At 43.4% G+C, this 20040-nt stretch overlaps 1 protein-coding gene across 1 annotated transcript in view; it reads right to left on the reverse strand.

The window, feature by feature from the left end:
- ADGRE1 (adhesion G protein-coupled receptor E1) overlaps positions 1-19810 on the reverse strand; it is a 26802-nt gene extending 6992 nt beyond the window's left edge. The window contains 16 exon segments of the mRNA XM_004688854.1: positions 217-452; positions 1764-1958; positions 3078-3248; positions 4807-5006; positions 6102-6221; positions 8139-8316; positions 11511-11588; positions 12784-12872; positions 14083-14239; positions 14304-14452; positions 16493-16639; positions 18492-18534; positions 18536-18612; positions 18708-18863; positions 19244-19393; positions 19675-19810. Coding sequence (XP_004688911.1) covers positions 217-452; positions 1764-1958; positions 3078-3248; positions 4807-5006; positions 6102-6221; positions 8139-8316; positions 11511-11588; positions 12784-12872; positions 14083-14239; positions 14304-14452; positions 16493-16639; positions 18492-18534; positions 18536-18612; positions 18708-18863; positions 19244-19393; positions 19675-19810 — 2282 coding nt within the window.
- Positions 19811-20040: the final 230 nt, after the last annotated feature.

The raw sequence follows: 20040 nt of genomic DNA on the forward strand, positions 1-20040 counted from the left end.
AACACCTCTGAGGTTTGTGCAGTGCACACCTGAACAACACCTCTGAGGTTTGCACAGTGCACACCTGGAACAGCACTCCTGATGCCAACAGGGAGAATTCACTGCATAGGAGCTGTGCTGCTGCTACAGTTTGCATCCTTTTTGTTATCCATGTAGACACCATCATAAACCCGGACACTGGGTCATCATCAGTGAGAGAGAAGGGGGGTCACTCACCGATTGTGCACCCCATAGCCTGTTGGCCGCACACTGGCAGAGATGACCACCAGCAGCCCCGGGAGCCCATAGCCAGCGGCACAGAGGTGCAGCATCTTGATGTTGCGGGAGCTGAAGTAGTTCACCACCTTCAAGTTCCTGACCATAAGGAAGAGCATCACGGCCTCCACCAGCATCCAGAAGAAGGAGGCGAGGAAAAGGTAGTGCAGAAAACCCGCGATGAGGGCACAGACCACCTGGAGGGGAGAAGCATGCAGCCCTCAGGACCCCTGCCATCCTATCTTCAACAGAGCAGCTTGAGGGGGAGAGAGTGTGGGAGGGTCTGCATGAATCGGAGATCCCTAAACACAGCCTGATCATGCATCCCACACTTGTTTATCCAGCTGTTCTTCACTGCAGGGGGTAGAATCACCAGTCCTCCTGACTTGGCCAGGAACTGAGGGTGCCCAAGTAGCAGGAGGCATGGACAGTTGGTCTCTCTACCTTAGAGGATGTTTGAAGATATGGGGATGGGTCTGTAGATGACAGCCATTGAGCCAGCCAGTTGTTTAATGAGTAACTGTCATTGGTACAAGCCACATGCCCACAACCTTTTAGGAGGCGTCTAGGGCTGGTCTTACACTGAGACAACAGAGTTTAGTCAGTGTCGATGGCACAGCTGAAAATAGTTACACAGGCCTACCCTGGAGAAATGATGGCAGCGGGGCACAGAGGCATTTCGTTCTCAGGAGTCTGAGATGCCACTATCCTTCAATAGGCGAGGGCGCTGCACCTGGTGAGCAGCCTGCCTAAAATGCCATTTGTGCTCCTGTTTGGCAGGGTTCTTGCCCAAAGTTCCTGCTCTCTCGAGTGGGAGTGGTAGATATACAACAAGTCAAACAATAATCAACATGATTTCAAAGAAGTGCTGGGAAAGAATGCCAAGAATGGAGCAGTAAGATGTAGACTTTCTCAGTAGTGGCACAATGACATTTGAAACACTATTGGCAGGTTACTTTCTTCCTGGGGGCTACCCTGTGTAAACTTACTCCTGATTTATACATCACAAGGTATGACTGGAAACGCCCGGGGGCCCCTTGACTGATGTATAACCAAGGACCCCAGAAGCTGATCAGTGGAATGCCTTATTGATCAGATTGAAATCCCGACTGAGGAGTCAGGGCTTGATCTACATGCCAAGCTATCAGCAGGTGAGAAGTGCAGTTCCACCTTTCCCCCAGCTTCTTCTAATTCTCCCTTTCCTTTTCTACTTGCTCATATAATTAATGCTATATGATGAGTTTACCAATAAAAAGACCAGGATCTGGCCTTCAGCAGCATCCTGCATTATGTAGCTGCTCCACGACTCCCGTCTCTTTATCAGTGTGTTGTTGCCCGACGCAACATCCGATTACAAGGAGTCAAGCAGGTGAAGATCTGAGCAATGAGTGTTATGGGAGAGGACAGAGCATGTGCAAAGGCACTGAGGTGGGAACTTGCATGGAGGATGAGAGGGGGAGATGTGGAGATGATGGAGCTAGGTGGGAGGCGGTCGAGGGATGTGAGACCTGGTTGTCAGTCTTGTCCACACCAGCCAGGAAGAGAAGCTTGGCCAAGAAGAGACAAATGCAGAGGTGGAGATGGATGTAGGTGTTCTGGTGACGAATGGCACGACACAGAAGGAAGGTGATGATGGCCAGGATGAGACACACCAAAGATATGATAATGCCCACGTAGCTAATGATGTACAAGGAGAACTCCATCTGTCAAGAAAGAGGTCCTCTGTTAGACCCAGAGAGGAGCCAACAGTCCCTGCCCCCACAGCACACTCCTGGCTGGGAAGAAACAACGAGGTGGTGAGAGGGTGTTTTTCACCCTCCTACATGCAGAGTGAACTAGCTACTGTCCACTGGCATCTTTGGTGTCCATTAGCTTCTACCAGAGCCCTTTCTGGCCCCTGCCCCATTCAGAGGAATATATGACTTAAGACTTAGGAGGAGGAGCCCTCTCTTGCTTCCTCAGACAGGTCAGTCAACCTATGTCAGCTGAGACCTGTTCTCTTATCTCGGTGATGCCTCATTCCATGTCTACAAACTACAGTTGCCAGCATCTTCTGGGGCTAGGATCCTGGATGTGATTTACGTTCTCCAAGATGCATGCATGGAAGTTTTGGAAGGCAGAACAGAGGCAGACACGAGCTTTTCACATACACAGTGAGCTATGGTTAGACTCCATGCCCGCTGTCTCGTCCTGTTTCATGGTTGCAGGTCTACCTGGCAGCAGTTCTTTCTGACATCTGTGTAACCAAAATCACAGTTACAGCCCTATGACTTCAACTCTTCCATCCTTTCCCAAAATTTTGTGAGTTCAATCTTGGTCACCATGGCATAAATGATGATGCCTTTCCTCTCTACCAAATCTGTTCTCTCTCCAAGACTCATCACACACTCTATTTCCTTCCTGATTTATCACCAGTTCTCACTGAACTACTATGAATTCCTACAGCACAGTCTTTTGTAATATTTGTTCAGCTCAGTGGAAAGAGACCTTTGGAACCAGACTGTCCTGGGTTTGAATCTCATCTCCACCAATTACTAGTGTCATGGACTAGGCAAGCGACTGAGTCTCATTCACTCATCACGGGAAATGAGTCTAAAGTCACTTAAAATATTCACCACAGGGGAGGTGTTCTACAAATGCCAGCTGTGAGTGTCAGGGCTTCCCAGCCAGACCATGAGTTCTCCAAGGCAGAAGCATGGGTCCCACCCTGTCTATGACTCCTCTTACCCCCCATAGCACCCAACACTGTGAGAGGTCACAAGGGCTGTACTTCAACATTTTCTCATAGAATCTGGCAGCAAGCACAAAACAGCAGTACTGACCGTGAGCTCGTCAGAAGCCATGATGATGGCCAGGTTCGCCATCTGATTACAGCTGCAGACGGTATGTGTCTCGGAAGCTTCAAGAATTGAGCAGCCAGATGGTACCCACCTCCCGCCATTTACATGTGTGCTCCAGAAAACACAGATGGGTGTCTCAGACTTCTGCTTTGGCTGAAAAAAAATCAAGAGTCCTCTTTGATTGTTTGTTAATCTACTTATCATTTTGATTTAGGGGTTACATTTTTTAGACCTCCATTGGAGCATATGTTCCATTCACCATCCACCAAACCACTGTGCCAATACCCTATTTACTCAAACCCCCGCCCCAAGTTTTTAATCTTTTTTTGGGCTGAGCATCTCTCTTGAATGGATTCATGTGACCAATGCTAAGTGTTATCTGGAGCAAAATGATGCAGAAAAGTTTTTCTGGAATGGAAAAGAAAGCTGATATTCTGATAGACAGAGATAGCTTAGGCTTGTGGGGCAACCTGCCTCTGGCTGCTAGAGGAAAACTTTCAGCAAATTTATGTCTCTCATTCATTTATTCACCCATGCCTTCAATGTGTTTTACAGAGCACCTAGTGCATGCGTGACATGTGTTATCTATGAGAGCTACCAGTAAAAAAATCAACATAATCCCTGCCCCCAGGGAGATCACAGAGGAGAAACAGGAAAAATAACTAAAGAGAGAGGTTATTTTTAGCAATAGTTTAAAAATACAGTGTATTTTAAAAATGCATAAAATATAAGTTAAAGTAACTGTTAATGAAAGACTCCTCTGAAGAATGATGTTTGAGATGTGAAAGAAATATAGGGATTATCTGGATAAAGAAATGTTAATGTAAAAGTATTGGGTTCTAAGCATGGCATTCTCAGCGAAGTGCCATCACACACAGATGCCCCAGCAGGAAGGAGATTGATGGTTTCCAGAAGTGACTGAAGGCCAGGGCAGCTGGGAAACTGTGAGAGACAGAGAGTATGAGGTAGGGTTGTGGGTCATCTGATCCAGAATAGAACATGTAGTTGGTAGACCAGTAGGGAACTTGGCAAAACATTCTATCAAGCCTATTTTAAGACAGTTACCTAACAATTACCAGAAAAGAAAAACATGTGGGGGGAAATAAGAGGCAGCAAGATGAAATTGTTAAGAAAAAAAAGCTGTAACTGGCTAAGGAGTATTGACAAAATGAAAAGCTCTGTCAAGTCTTGTTATTACAAATAACTCATGGTAGCTCCAAGAAACATAGATAATGCAACTCAAACTTCTGCTCTGGCTGAAAAAAAAGCCAAAGACCCTGGTCACCTGAGGCTCCCTCTCAAATGGATCCAATGTGATCAACCTCCAGGACCGTTTGGGGCTAGAAGATACAGGGTATGTTCTGTCAGGAATGGGGGAAAGTACAGATATTTCAGTGTGCAGTGATGATAAGAACTGTCTCTACCACTGACTTGGTTAGAACTAATGCAACAGGAGCTGATATAAATCTCCCTGCGTCACCAATACTTTGTCAGCCTAAACTTCACCCACTGGTGTATGGAAGTCACCTAGAAATAGGGCAGCTCCTTCTTTCTAGAGGTCTATTTTCAGGATTAGTCTGAGTCTTGTCTATTAATGAAACTTGCTGCTTTGATGGATCCCCATAAAACATAAGAGTTAAGCCCACTGGGGAACAGAGGTTCCCAGCCAAGAAATGGGGTAGGGGAGTTCAATCACAACTTCTTCACAAACCTCAATGTTCTCCATAGTGTAGATGACTGGATGAGTGAGGCCCTCTTTCTTCTCCCCCGTCGTGACCCCCCCAGCAACACGAGAGTTCATCTTCAGCTTCTTTTCAGAGTGGGCCAAGAAGGTTTGGGGGTATTGGAAGAAGCTCTCATTTAAAACAGACTCCAAGCCAGCAAAGGAGATAAAAGCCACCCCAATGATCCCTGTGAGTTCCCCAAGTGGAAAAAAAGAATCACAGGCTCCGTTCAGTAGTTATTATAACTGACCCAACATACATCCTGCTACTTTTCTGTGCATCTCTGCATCCCCACTGGCCTGCTCTGAGGGTTGGAATTCAGGTCTGTGGCTCTTACCGATGTCTCACTGGAGAAATATGGGCTGCATTTTTGAGGGACCGTTCAATGCAGCAGTAGAAAACAAAGTTCCTTCCCAAATTTATGGCTATATTTATTTAGTCTCCTTGGTGCATTTTCCTTTCAATACTAGTGTTCTCCCCTCCCTAGGCTTACTCTCTGGGCCTCCAGCCAACACATAAATCAGAAGGCAGCGAACAATGGTCTATGAACCAACATGGTCACTGCCAACTTTTTGTGAATAAAAGCTGTAACTCAGTCACACATACTTGTGACATATTGTCTATGATTGCTCTTGCACTAAGATGGTAGAATTGAATTATGCCACAGACATTATTGGCCTAAAATATTTATTCACCAACTCTTTATAGGAAAAGTTTGCCAAACTTTGATACAGATTAGCACTGTCCTCTAGAAATACAGTATGAGCCACATATGTACATTTAAATTTTCTAATACCTACATTTTAGACAAGTAAAAAATGTCAAGTTAATTTTAATAATGAATTAATGCAATACATGCAAAAATATCATTTCAACATGCAATCAACATAGTTATTGGTGAGATATTTTATAGCCATTTTTTTCTTTATACCAAGACTTTGAAATGTACTATATATTTTATCTTTATAGTTTAATCCTATTCTGAGTCTTCAGTGGCCAAATGTGTTCAGTTGCTGCCATATTAGAGAGTAAAGGAATCAATACTCAAGTATTTTGAATTTACCTATTTAATATGTGACTTCTATCACTTCTTGGCCTTTTGGCTAAGGTCAAGCATAAGTCTGACTTCCTCAGCATATGGAAAAGTCACTGAAAGTATAGACTGTTTCTCCCATCACTGAATCCCTCAACTGGTTTTGGAACCTAAGAGGTGACCAATAAATATTTGCTGATCTAATGCAATCATAGCTATGCTTCTTGATTCTCAAGAGCAGATCTGTACCTGAGGCTCCAGATTCCTCAACTGTGGGACACCCAATCTTCATCTCATTCCCTTTGGCTTTAAAGTGAAAATTTACATGATCTTCAGTGCAACTTTGATTGATGACTTTGCTCTCAATATCTGAAAGGAGAAAGGCAGTGTTTTCTTGAAGTAACACAGAAAACGGGTCCTGAATTTAATTTCTGTCCAGTAAGGTTATATCTCCCTAGTTGCGGGTAAAGAATGGAAAATTCAGGTCATGGTGGAAAAGATCTTGAGCCCCTTAATGAATGACAGGATGACGGTAGCACCAAGCAATAAGAAACCCGACTGGCACTTTCTGAGTGAGTGCTTACATTTGGGGGAGTGCATCAGGAAAAAATGGGGTTTTTTTGTGTGTGTGTGATGGGAGATGAGAGCGTCATGACCTTTGACTGGTTCAAAGGTAGATGAGCTTTCCAAAGCCAAAGGAAATAGTAAGGGACTAGGCAGATCCAGCAGAGTGGACAAGGCTTAAAGTCCACCGTCTGGTGGACTAACTAGGAGGCACAGCTTTGCCATTCCACAGCTATGTAAACTTTACCAATGACCTGTAAGGTGGCAATCATTATAGGACTCTTAAGGAAGACAGAAAAAAAATTACACCAGAGATGTCCTTTCAAAATATAAGCCAGGAGCCTCCCTGGTGGCTCAATGGGTAAAGCACAATGCTGTGAAGCTGTCCACAGCCACCTAAGCACAAGTTTGACCCCCAGCAGGCCAGGGAGGTGACCCATGTGGTGCGGCAGACCTCCCCTGACACACCTACTGCTCCCCTCAGCAGTGTATTTCAGCCGATCTGTCTGTTCTGCTCCTCTCTCTCTCTCTGGTGAATCCCCTCACCCACCACACCTCTGGCCTGTACCCCAGTTCTTATATGCATAAATAAGTAAATCTTTTTTAAAAATGTTAAAACATATATGTAAGCCAAATAATGTGATGCCCTTTTTCAAACTCTCCAAAATCCCTCCATCTCACTTCAAATAAAATCCGAAGTGCCTACAATTATACCAAACCTGCCTCCCCTTTCTACTATGACCCTTTCTCCTTAAGGGTTTTCACCCTTTTACCATCTTCCACTCCACACTGGCTCCTCTTTGTTCCTTGAACTTGCCAAATGTTCTTGTACTTGCTCTGTCTGCAGATATTTCCAGAGCTCCCTTCCATCAGGTCCCTGTTCCAGAGAAACTTTCCCTAGCTAAAGTATTTAAATCAGCAGTACTCTATCTTAATTCTGATACTTTGTAGCCTCCTTACCCTGGTGTATTTTGCTTAATAGTTCTAGCTCTATCTGGTATACCAGGTGTCTGTTGTCTGATTCCGTGTAAAATATAAAATTCACAAAATGGGTCTTGTTCAGTAGTATCAGCAGTTCCTCCTGGGTACATATTAGGATGGAACTTCCTAGGGTTGTGTGATTTATATTACAGTTAGTATCCCAAGCAGGGTGCTCCTGTAAAACATCCATGGGACCCATTATGCCAAGACAGTGGAATGGATAGTAAGGGTAGCAAGACCACAGTTCTCCTAGTCAGGTCTTGTGGCAGTAACAAAAAACCCCAAAACTTAGTGAATTAGAAATAAAAAAAGTATTTCTTTCCCAGTCCTGCATTGACTTGGGGCCCTGTTCTGTGTTGCACTGATCCTAGAGAAACTGTGTTTGAAATATTGCCAGGCATGGCATAGGGAAAGAGAGCTCTGGAAGGACTCATAAAATTCACTGACCTGAACTAGTCACCAAATCAGCCTAGGTTGCACAATCTCACCCATGGACCAGAAGAGAAATCTAGAAATGTTTGACTATAGCAAACAGCGGTTGTACTTTAATTACTGGCATACAATAGGCATGCAGAAATTACATGTTGAATGAATTAATGACATATTAAAATAATACACTCTGAACCCAGGCATTCAATATATGGGAGATGTGGGAAAACTACACAGAATTAAATTGCCAGCATCACCCCTCAATATCAAACCCCTTGAGACCATGATCTACCCATGAAGGATATAGCCTACCTAGATATTCCAACTGAATAGTTTGGCTTGCATTTGCTGAGGGTTTCAGAAAAGCTGCCAGTGTGGTGCTTTCCACACTCTTCAGTAAGACTGTGGCCAGGGCAGATATCTTTTCTTTGGTGAAGTTAGACCATGTGGATGTTTGTTTAAGCACAGGAGCAAATTTCTCAGCTGATTCCTGCAAGGAAAGAAGTATGTGCTCACTCTTTTCTCTCACTCTCTCTCCCATCTGTCATCTTTCTCCAGTGAAACAGCAGCTGTCCCTCATTCTCATCAACAGAATGGGTTGATGAAAGATACAAAAACACTACTTTAAAGAGTTATACGTACCCCATGTTGAGGGAAGCATCAACCACAACAGGCAAAAGTTGGAAACAACGTAAGTGTCCATCAACTGAAGGTTAGATAAAGATGTGATTTATATACGCAATGGAATACTACTCAGCTATAAAAACAAAGGAAATCCTGCCATTTGCAACAGCATAGATGGACCTAGAGAGTATCAAACTTCGTGAAATGAGACAGACAGAGAGAGACAAACACCATAGGGCTTCATACACGTGGCATACAGAGAAACTAAATGAAGTAACTAAATAAAAAAGAAAAACTTTTAGACTGTAAGACCAAATTTAGTGGTTACCAGAAGGCAAGGAGAAAGAGGAGTAAGCAGATTGGTTATAAATGGTCAGTAATGGTGAAGGATAGAACTAGATTTTAGTGTTAAGCTTCATGTGTAACATGCATAGCCATACACTGATTTATATTAAGGCGCACCAGAAATCATATGATATTCTAATGCAACATTACTTCAATAAAATGAGATAGAAAGAGATTGACAGTTTACATCAGTGAAATAACTAAAAGGGCATCCATGAAGCCTTCTTTCCCAGATTCATATTGAACTGAAAATCGAGGTAGACTTCATGGTATGTAGTAAGTCAGCAACTGCAACAGCATAAATTTCTCATGACCTGTGACTCAGAAATTTCTATTTCTGAAATTCATCTTTCCAGAAGTAATTTAAAATTATGCAAGGGTCTTGTGCAATTGTGTCCATTTTTAAATATCCAGCAGATTGGTTAAATATGTGATGAAGCAATCCAATCATGGTCATATACAGCTACTTAAAAATGAATGATATTATCAAGCAAAGGGTCTACATGTCATCATTACACAAAATAAATTAGAGAACAGAATGTATATATTATCTCATTTAGTTTAAAAACCACTACTTGATATGCAATTTTTTTAAAGATTTATTTATTTATTCATATAGAACTGGGGTACAGGCCAGAGATGCGGAGGGTGAGAGGATTCACCAGAGTGGGGAGCAGAACAGGCAGATCGACGAAGTACACTGCTGAGGGGAGCAGCGGGCAGGTCAGGAGAGGTCTGCCTCGCCATGTGGGTCACCTCCAGGGCAGGCGGGAATCGAACTCATGCGGAAGTGGCTTTAGCTTCTTAGTGGTGTGCTTTAACCCGCTGCGCCACCAGGGAGGGCCCATATATGCAATTTTTTATTTAGGGTATTTATGTTTCTGGCACAAAGAAATAAAAATAACACTTATTTTAATGATGAACAGCTATATACCAGAGACATTTTGTGGGGGTGGAGTGGGGAATGGGATCAAAAACTGTGGGGGGGGGGGAATGCACTGGACTATAGTGATGGCACATAGGTGATTTGGTGATGGGAAACCCACGGGGATTGCAACTGAGGTGGAAAAATGCACAAAAATATGTAAAAATAAACTAATATAATTTAAAAAATAAGTAAAAATATAAATAATCCTATGATCACATCGAAGGTAAATATAGATTTTATATATTTTCTTCCATACCATGCATTTATATTTCTATAGCAATGTATAAATATATATATGTATATGAATATATATGTGAAATATATACATCAATAATTATAAAAAAAAAACATTTTGAGCCAGGAATTATTTTAACTGTTTTATATAGTTCATTTAACTTGAAGAGATCTATAAAGTAGAGGTTATTATTTATGTTTTGGGATGGGGAACTAAAACAAAAACCTAGATTTGAAACTTGGCAGTTCAGCCTCAGAAGAGGAATCCTAAAAGCACTTCTCTAAACCTCTCATTGTATGTGCCTGATAAATAAATTCAATGTGTGTGTTATACATATTTTCACCAAAAGTAAAAGATCTGAAAAGATGTACATCTAAATGTCAATATTGATTATGCCTAAAGAAAATCAATAATAATCATATTAATTAGTATTTTTGTGCTCTATCAATGAGCTATACCAGGTAGTTTAAGTATAATGCAGATTATACCATTGAGTTTGTGTAATTATTCCCTATCGTGTTAAACAACATATTTCTCAGAATATATCACCCATATGTTTGCTGCTGTATTACTGTACTTATGCAAGATAAATGAAAATTTAGGTGAACACATACACACACACATAAATGAATGTTCATAGTAGCTCTATTGATAATCACCAAAAGCTAGGTTGGTAGAGGAATGGTCAAGAAGAAACAACTTAAATGTCTTTCAAAAATAATGAATAAACAAATGTAGCCCATCCACACAATGGACTATTACTCAGACATAAAAAAAGATGAAACACTGACACACTACAACATGGATGAACCTAGGAAACAAAATGCTCAGATCCAAAAGAGCACACAAAGTATGATCCCATTTACATAAAATATGCAGGAAGTGACATGAACAGAGACAAAGTAGATTAGTATTTGCCTGGTACTGGCAAAATAGGAAACAAGTGACTGCTTAATGAGTCTGGAAATCCCCTTTGGGGTAGAGAAAACGTGCTGAAACTAGAGAGCAGTGACGGTTGCACAACTGTGAATGTACTAAATGTCACTAATGTTTACCAGGAAATAAAAGGGGAACTGCACTATTGATAAACAGAACATTGGTAAATCTCAAAGACATTATGCTGAGTGAAAAAAAAAAGTGACTTCAAAAACCACATATTGTGTGATTCCATTAATATAATGTTCTTGAAAAGATAAAGGTATGATAGCAGGTCAGTAATGTATAGTGATTAGTGATGGAGGGAGTACCTTAAAGGAATTGGGGTGGGGAATGGAACTGCTTTGTATTATGACTGCAGTGGTGATTACATAAACCTACTCAGGTGATTTATTCATAGAACTATACAGAAAAGCATAATTTCACTGTGCATTAATTTGTAAAACTTTACTGTAATAGATGAAACATTAACTCACAACCCATTCATTATAAATATCACTCTCCCCACATTACAAAAATAAATTAAAAGGTAACTCAAAACCCACTAATTATAAAGAGGAGTTTCTGCCCCAAGATGTTTGAAATTTAAAGTTCAATTACAAGACTTTATCATTACCTTCAGAGAAATGGTTTTTTTTTCACAGGTTTCATCCAGAACATTTAAAGTGGTGTTCAGTAGCTCACAAAAGGAAACCTGTGCCCCCAAGAGAAGAACATCTGTGAGTATTGATCAATCCATCAATCTATTCCCTAAACCTGACTATCAACCACTCCAGTGGGGTAATCCTGAATTTGTGAAGCGCCATGCATCTCTAGAGGTCTCAGGGAAATAAAAAATCACATTTTGATCAAATTGAAACACTTATAGCACAACTATTTAGTGAAGTAGAAAGACATGGAAATGTGAAGGGAAAAAAAGTCAGGTGGAATATTACATAGTCACCAAAAAGGAGCAAACCACTGACATATACTCTAATATGGCTGAACATTGAAAAAGTTATGCTCAGTGAGGACACACTGTGTGAGAATACACTGATATGAAATATCCAAAACAGGCAAATGTATAGGCACAGAAACTAATGGTTGGGGGGGCAAAAGAGTATGAGTGCAATATTTCTTTTGATGGTGATTTTTTTTTAAATGGAGGAGTTGGCTGTACACCATTGTGACTGTCCCATGTGCCACCAAACTGTATACTCTAAAATGTTTTAAATGGCGGAACTCTGTATTTCACCACAAGTTAAACACAAAGGTCCAAAGTGTGTAAGTTAATTCCAAAGTAAACTTACATGTGCATATTTAAAATATGAGCATGAAGAGTCTCATGGAATATTTATTGACTGGAATGACCTCGTTACATGATCAGGACCTGAAATTCCTCTTCACCTGACCTGGGGACTGTGTGTCACCCACCCCATATCACACAAACATAGCCCGGGCACCTTCACCAATAATGCAACACCAACATCCTTTTTCCTTCTAGTAAAAGAATCCCCAAGTTTCAGATCAATGTTCTCCTTTCCCGCTTTCCATTTGGCCAGATAGGACCACAGAGCTAATTTCTGGACAATGAGGAGTGAACTGAAGTGAGACTTGGTCTTGAAAGGAAACCCGTCTTTCACTTACCCTCTCCACATTATGCGCCATCATGTAATGGAACATGATGGCAAGGGCTGCAGAAATCATCTTGGACCATGTGGGTCTTGTGTTGATATTCAAGGACTAAAGAGCCACTCTGTCAGCTCTTAAAGCTGATGAATACAGGGAAGAAATAAGCCGCTGTCTAGGTTAGGTCACTGTTACTTTTGTCTTTGTTAACGTTGTGAAACAACGCCCTGCATAAGTGGTGTGGGTTACCTCCTGCACTAGGAACCTTCCAGAATATTTACATGCTTGGACTCCATGGCTGCTTCCACTTGGCACTGCTGGACCCACTCATTGTCAAGGAGCACATCTTCTTTACACTTGAAGGGAACCTCTAAGAAGAAAGCAGACGTACCCACATTACATATTAACCACAGCAAGGTATGTCAGAGGGCAAGTCTGATTTCATCACCCCCTGCTTAAATTTCACCCATCACCATATTATACAACATAGGAAATGAAGAACTACAGCTATACAGTGCACCAGGGACTGTATAGCTGTATGCCAGAAAAGACTGTACATGATATGATAACATTTTATAAAGTTCCAAATCCAACAATACTAGGCAGTTTGTTGTCTAGGAATATCAAACATGATGGGGCAGGGGAAGTTTTTCTTTGGTAAGGGAATTATAAGCACAAAATGGTTCCCTCTTGAGAGAAGACAAGGAGATGGACTGAAAGACACACACAGGAAATGCAAATGCTTGATGGGACTGCAAGGGCTTCACACGTATTCATTTTAGTATACCTCATGGCCTCCATCTAAGTTACTTGTATTTTTAATGTACCAAATAACCCATATGTAAAAAATATAAAATAAACCTTTCATGGTTCCCTGCTATTCTTGGCAAAAAGAATTCAAGAATTTTACACGAGATGCACGTTCCTGCAAAATCTAACCTCTGCACACCTCCTCAGATGCATCTAGTGCTATTTCCCCTTCCCTTCACGCAGGGCTTTGCACATGCTATGACTTGAGACACTGTGATCTCCACGCACTTGATCATTGCTATTTTTCATTCAAGCGTTAGCATAAATGTCAGTTCCTTGGAGTATATTTAATAGCACATTAGTCACTCAAAAATGCACTGTGGTTTTTCAACTGTGATATTTTTGTGGTTATTAAATAATTATATGTGTGCTCTCTGCCTCCTTCCCTAGACTAGAAACTATATGAGGGTGAATGTCGCTCATAGCTAGCACTGAATCCTCAGTACCAAGTGCAAGGACTTGCCTAGTCAATTATAGCTAACAAATTGATTTATTCTAATTGGTTATTTCCATTAATTGGCTGTTTAATAAATTAACTGATTGGTTTTAATTAATTGACATCTAATTAATCAGTTGATTGGTTTTGACTGATGAATGCCCTAAAATAATTTATAGAATGAATTAATGAATGAGCAAGTAAATGATAGAAAAAAAGAAACATATGTCAATGAGATCAAAGTAACAGGAGGACCTGGAGGTTGGTCACTGAGGATTTTAAAACAAAAGCAAGACACAGAGTCCAGTGCCAAGACACACAAGGAGATGATTACGTTTGCAGCTGAAATTGCCATATACCCGGGAGCCTTCTGGATTGGGACGAAAGCCCAGGATGCAGCCACAGGTGTAGGAGCCTGGTTCATTGGTGCAGACAGAATTTGGACCACAGCGTGATGGATCTTGGAGGCATTCATTAACATCTGCAAATAACTCAAACATGTCAGGCAACCAGAGTAGCCAGGAGATACTTCTTTTCAGAAAGAGCCAGCAATACCTCTGTTTTCCTCTGTATTCCATTTCTTGGCCCATGAAGGTCATTGTCCATTGCTTGCTGCAAAGCCGGGTGGCAGGCACAAAAGTAGCTCCCAGGGGTGTTGGTGCATGTTGCATTGAAAAGGCACGTCTGAAGGCACTCATCAATATTTGTGGTGCAGAGAAGGAGCACAGGACCAAGCTGGCCAATGATCCAGCAAAATTCATGCATGGAGCTGTCACTAAAAATGTTTCTCAGGACCCTCAACTAGGGACCACATTTCCCAGGACCCTCTGTGATCAGTCAGAGGGCCATGTGCCTAGCTTCATGGCACACTGTCCGGTGGGCCATGTGCCTAGTTTCCACTCTGTGAGAGTGTATGTCTTAGATCAATTCTGGGCTAAGCTGGTGAAAAAACGGGGTGCCTTCTCTCTTTCCATGCCTCTGGCTAGAACCAGGATTTCAAGATCTTAATGGATAAAAAAAAAGAAAAAACTAACAGATGCAAGGAGTCTGGATCTTTCTATCACTAAAGGGAGAGAAAGTGCCCACTAGCCAGGTATATCCAGGTATGGATTGTTATGAGAGTTAGAAATTTCTACTGTTATTGGTGGTTTTCTGTGAAGGGTATCTTGCTGTCTGTAGTGCACTGGACGATATCTAGAGGTATTTTTGGTTGGGATGCAATGTGTAGAGACCAAAATGCTGGCAAGCATCCTATATTGCACCAGACAGCCCTCTGCAACAGGCCACAATACCAACAGTTTCAAAGCTAAGAAATCCTGGTCGAGCCAATACAGTATGAGCCATGTCACATGGCAACATGAGCTACTGATCTCTCTCTCAGGGTCTCTGAATAGATGGAATAGCGATTAGTAAGGAGCAAAGGACAAAACCTTCCATATTCTGCGTCAACTCATAAACCATGAAAAATAAACAAACATCCACCAGCAGTTTATGAGGATATAAGGCCTCTTGGTCTGGGCATCACCACAGAGAGCTGGGAGAATGACAGGGGAATATCACGTGCTTGGAAGGGAAGAAGGAGTAGTTGTCCTCTTGGTTTCATAGAAAAGTCTCTGGCCAATATATGAGTTTCTGTTTATAGTGAGCTACCCACTAGCAGAAAGCTGCAATAAGACGGGCTCTCGCTGGAGACAACCCAGATATAATTATTGTGCATGTAGGGCTAGACTAGGGGCATGGCTTTCCATTTATTTTATTGCTCCCCAGTGAGCTAGAGAGCTAAAGAGTTCATGTCCCCTTCCTTTGTACCTCGGCTGGGAATGTGACCAATTCCAATGCGATAGAATATTTTGGGACTTCCAAGTTCAGGTCTTATGAGGACTGGAAGTTTATGCTTCCTTTCTCTTGGAACTTTCCTTCCTGGAAACCAGCTGTCATGCTTAGTGGAAGCTAAAGCAGCTATGCAGAAAGGCCCTCGAAGAAAACTGAACTCCCAGCCAGAGACCAGTGCCAGCTGCCAGTCAAGTAAGCGAGACCATTTTGGACCTATGGAGGATCAACCCATAGAGGATCAACCCATAGAATCATGAGCAAGAACAAATGATTGTTATTATAAACCACTACATTTCAGGTATTTGGACAACCACTGAGAAATTCTTTAATAGTACCAGAATTACCTGTGCATCTTAAAGCCTCTGGTTTCTCAATGATTCAAAAACCCAGGCAAGCAAGAACACTTGTATCCTCCCAGAATGTTGGTGCAGACAGAACTGGGCCCACAACAACTCAAGTTCCTGGAACATTCGTCCACATCTAACAGAAAATTTGTCTGGTCAGCCAGAGAAAGTGCTGGGGGTGTAGCAGCACCTCATAGCCTCGCCAGCGAGGAAGTCAGTGGGTTCCCCTGACTCCATGCTGAACTTCATGAGCACATGTTCATCACTTGTGGAAAGGAAGCTGCTAGAGGCATGTTTCTGACCCAAGCAAATCTTCTGATGAGACTCCCCAGGCTCAGGATAAAATCTGAGGTCCTCACTGGTGCATACAAGGCCCCGAGCCATCTGGTCCCAGTGGAGCTCACTTAACCTCATCCCTTGCATTTAGCCCCTCGTATTTCATGATTATTAGCTTCAGCTTTGCAAATGAACTTGAATTCAGCTGAAACTCACCCAGTGCCCCCACAACTGCTATCTTTGCCAGCAGACCTGGACCCGATTTCCCAGCCTGATCCCCCCGGCTTCTACCTTCACACATCTCTGCTGGGCCCTGGAAACTCAGCTTTCCACTGCTGGATTCAAATCCTGAGTTACAGGTGCAAGAGTAGCTTCCAAAACTATTGTGGCAAGTTGCATTATCTGGGCAAGCTTCAGGCTGGGCACATTCATCCACATCTGGTAAATGGAAGAGAAAGCCCAGCAAAGACTGATGAGATGAGGGCAGCATACTGCAAACGGAAGGTCCACGCTACGTGTCCTTAACTTTGGCACACAGTGCTGACACTGCCTCATGTCTGAATTCTCCTGTTCCTAATTGTGAGGTACAGTCATGCGATTAAATTCTGGCCAATGGGAAATAAGCAAAAGGATGGCAAGTAACTTCAGGACATATGGAGCCTGGATTGCAGAAATAACCATTGTCTTTACTCTTCCCTGCAGCCACAACTTGGGGTGTAGATTACATAGTCCAACGTGACTTTGTCACCCCTCTCTTTCGGGTGTGGAATCTAGCTGGCCTTATGAACTGTGTTGGCCAACAGAATATAGCCGGAGTGCTTTGGTGCCACTTCCAAACTTAGGAAGGTCTATGAGGAAATTTGCTTCCACCCATCACAGACCAGTGCCAGCTTCCAGCCAAGTAAGCCGGACCATTTTGGACCTGACAGTCATTCTGGTGCCCCAGAAAAACCATGGGGTCAACCCATGGAGTCATGAGCAAGAACAAAGTTGTTATTATAAACTACTACACTTCAGGGTAGTTTGATAACCATTGAGAAGCTCTTGAAAAGAACCAGGAGAACCAGCACCCTTCCTCCTGATGACTTAGATGAATGGATGTGCTGATGTGGATGAATGCTGCAGGAATGTTTTGTGGCCCCATGCTGCCTGCTCCCACATCCAGGGATAATACAAGTGTTCTTACTTGCCTGGGTTCTTTTCACCTGATTTTTGGATCTGAGAGAAGCCAGAGGCTTCTCTGGTTTGGGCTCTTTGTGTCTGCCTTGCTCAAGCCCCAGATCAGCCTAATGACGAATGACAGACCACGTGGGAGAAAGATCCTCCCGCATGAGCCCCAGGCACGTGACCCTGCCCATCCATGCCCGGCAACTCTGACCTGCACGGACCTCAGACACACGAGCAAGCCCAGCTGAGACCCAAAGAGCGGTCTGCAAGATTCAGCCTGAAATGCAAATGCATGGGCTTGAGAACTGAACAAATGATGGCTGCTTTTCGCCATTGGTTTCCTGGGTGGTTTGTTATTCCACAATAGCCAATGGCTACACATGCATTGGAAAAATTTAATGTGACTTCACGTAGGTCTGACGCCAGCTCGAGAGGAGTGTGAGGAGGTCTCCATGTCTTGCTTGATGGGGTCACTCCCAACAATGAAATCAGAGCAGCATAGCGCTGCTCCTCAGAAGCTGAAGATTGTATATATCTGTGACGTGGCGTAGAGGGTGGAAATGGGGGACAAGACCCGAGAAAAGGAGAAACTAACAATCGTGAAACCCAAACCAAGCGTGGTGACTATGGACAGAGCCATAATATTCAGTACATTTCCCCGACACGACAACTGATTTGATGTGGAGAGGAGGAAGTTCACGGATACCTCACAGGCCATCCATACCTTTTAGGAAAAAGTTCTTAAGTTGGGTTTGGGTCACCCTAGAAGAGAGTTTCTTTATCTCAGCAATATTGCTGCTTGGAGCCAGGTCACTCCTGGTGTGGAAAGGCTGTTCTGGGCACTGTGGGATGTTTGCAGCATCCCTAGATGCTGCCCTAGAGGACAGTAGCCTATACGCCGCCCCCCACCTTTGTTATTGAGGAAGATATAAAAGAAAAAAATTCTCCAGACAGTGCCAATATTCCCTGAGAGAAAAAACACACTCTAGGGACAGAACTACAGAACTTCTAGGGTTCATTTAAGCCCCAATTTTTTCATCCTGAAAAATGAGGAGCATATTAAAATGAGGATCATTGAATGAAGTGATAAGGAGGTACACAAAGAAGAGAAAGCCATGTGCACCTTCACAGATGGAACTGTGGGCTGCGAACCCAGCTAGGCAGCTGCCATGTGTAGCTTCCCAAGAGGTTGGTACACACAGAATGCTCAGGACAGATGCCACCGTTGAGGCATTCGTTATTGTCTAAGGAGCAACAAGGAGAGTGAACAGATCAAAAAGTGGGTGCCTGAGTTTGGAAACATAGAGGTAGCCATCCACCAACACCCCAAGAGAATTACCTGTACAGGAGAGATAGCCCGGCTTTGCTGGGGTCCTGTCACTTCCGGTGGGGGAGGCGAAACCAGACAAACAGCTGCATTCGTAGCTTCCTGGCAAGTTTTTGCAGCTGGTGTTCGCACCACATTTGGAGGGCTTTTGTGAGCACTCATCAATATCTAGCCAAGAAAGAGTCTGAATGACACATTTTTCTTGCGCAGCACGATGTCTTTCCTAAAGATGGCCAAGCCGGCATCACTCAGCCCCATGCAGGGGCCTGTTGCCCTCCTCCACCAGGTGGCGGTCCCTATGGCAACCCTCTAGGAGGAAACCCACCTGCCAGGAGAAGCAGTCACCTGGCAGGAGTCTAAGACCTCCACCCTCAGCTCTGGGGGAGGAGGAGGAAGAGGAAGCAAGATGGGGAAGAGGGAGGGAAGGAGGAAGGAAGGAAACAATGATGGAGGGGAGTGGATAGAACCACACCCCTACACCCACTACCCATCAGCTTCCACCTGATTTGCCTACCAGATGCCAGAGGTTTGAGGAAGCGCAAACTCACCTCTGCATTCCACACTTGAGTCCTGGAATGTCTGCAGGCCGTTGCTAGCCTGAAAGCCTTGTTGGCAAGAACAATAGTAATCACCTACTGTGTTGGTGCAGATCGAGTTAGCAGGGCACTTGGTGGTATCGGCACACTTATATCTGGTACCTGGCAGTGAAGAAGGCAGAGCGGGGTTAGCCAGCATGAGAGGTGCAGGTGACTGATGTCGTTTGAATTGTCTCTAACAAAAAGGTATGTTGAAATGTTGAATCCTATACTCTGGCTTCTTGCCCCCGCTCTGTCTCTGGTGAATCCTCTCACCGCCCCTGCACTTCTGACCTGTACTCCCATTCCGTATGCAGAAATAAATAAATCTTTAAATAAAAAAAAAACGAACAAGGTATAAACTGAGATCACCGTCCAGGGACAGTGGTCCCTGGACCTTACACGATTGGTGTTCTTGTAAAAAGCAGGGTGAGGCGAGGAGACAGAGGCCGCCAGGCAGAGCTGAGGCAGCATGTCCACCAGCCACAGAATGCCCACGCAGGTGGCACTGGAAGCTGGCGACCAGCGCAGATCCGACATTCCCCTCCAGCCTTCAGAGAGAGCATCGCCCTGCTGAAACCCTGATTTTGGACACTTCAGGCCTCCAGAGCTGGGAAGGAATAAATCTGTGGTTTGAAGCCACCCGGCTATGGCCACTGGTCACGACTGCCCTGAGAAACTCCCATAGCAGCCAGGTCTGCTCTACCCAGGCCCAGAAGACCCTCGGCCCTGGAGACCCAAAGTCTGGCTTGTGGGGTAGTGACATTAGC

This window comes from Condylura cristata, unplaced genomic scaffold (assembly GCF_000260355.1).
Source record: "Condylura cristata isolate star-nosed mole 26May11 unplaced genomic scaffold, ConCri1.0 scaffold00025, whole genome shotgun sequence".
NCBI lineage: Eukaryota > Metazoa > Chordata > Mammalia > Eulipotyphla > Talpidae > Condylura > Condylura cristata.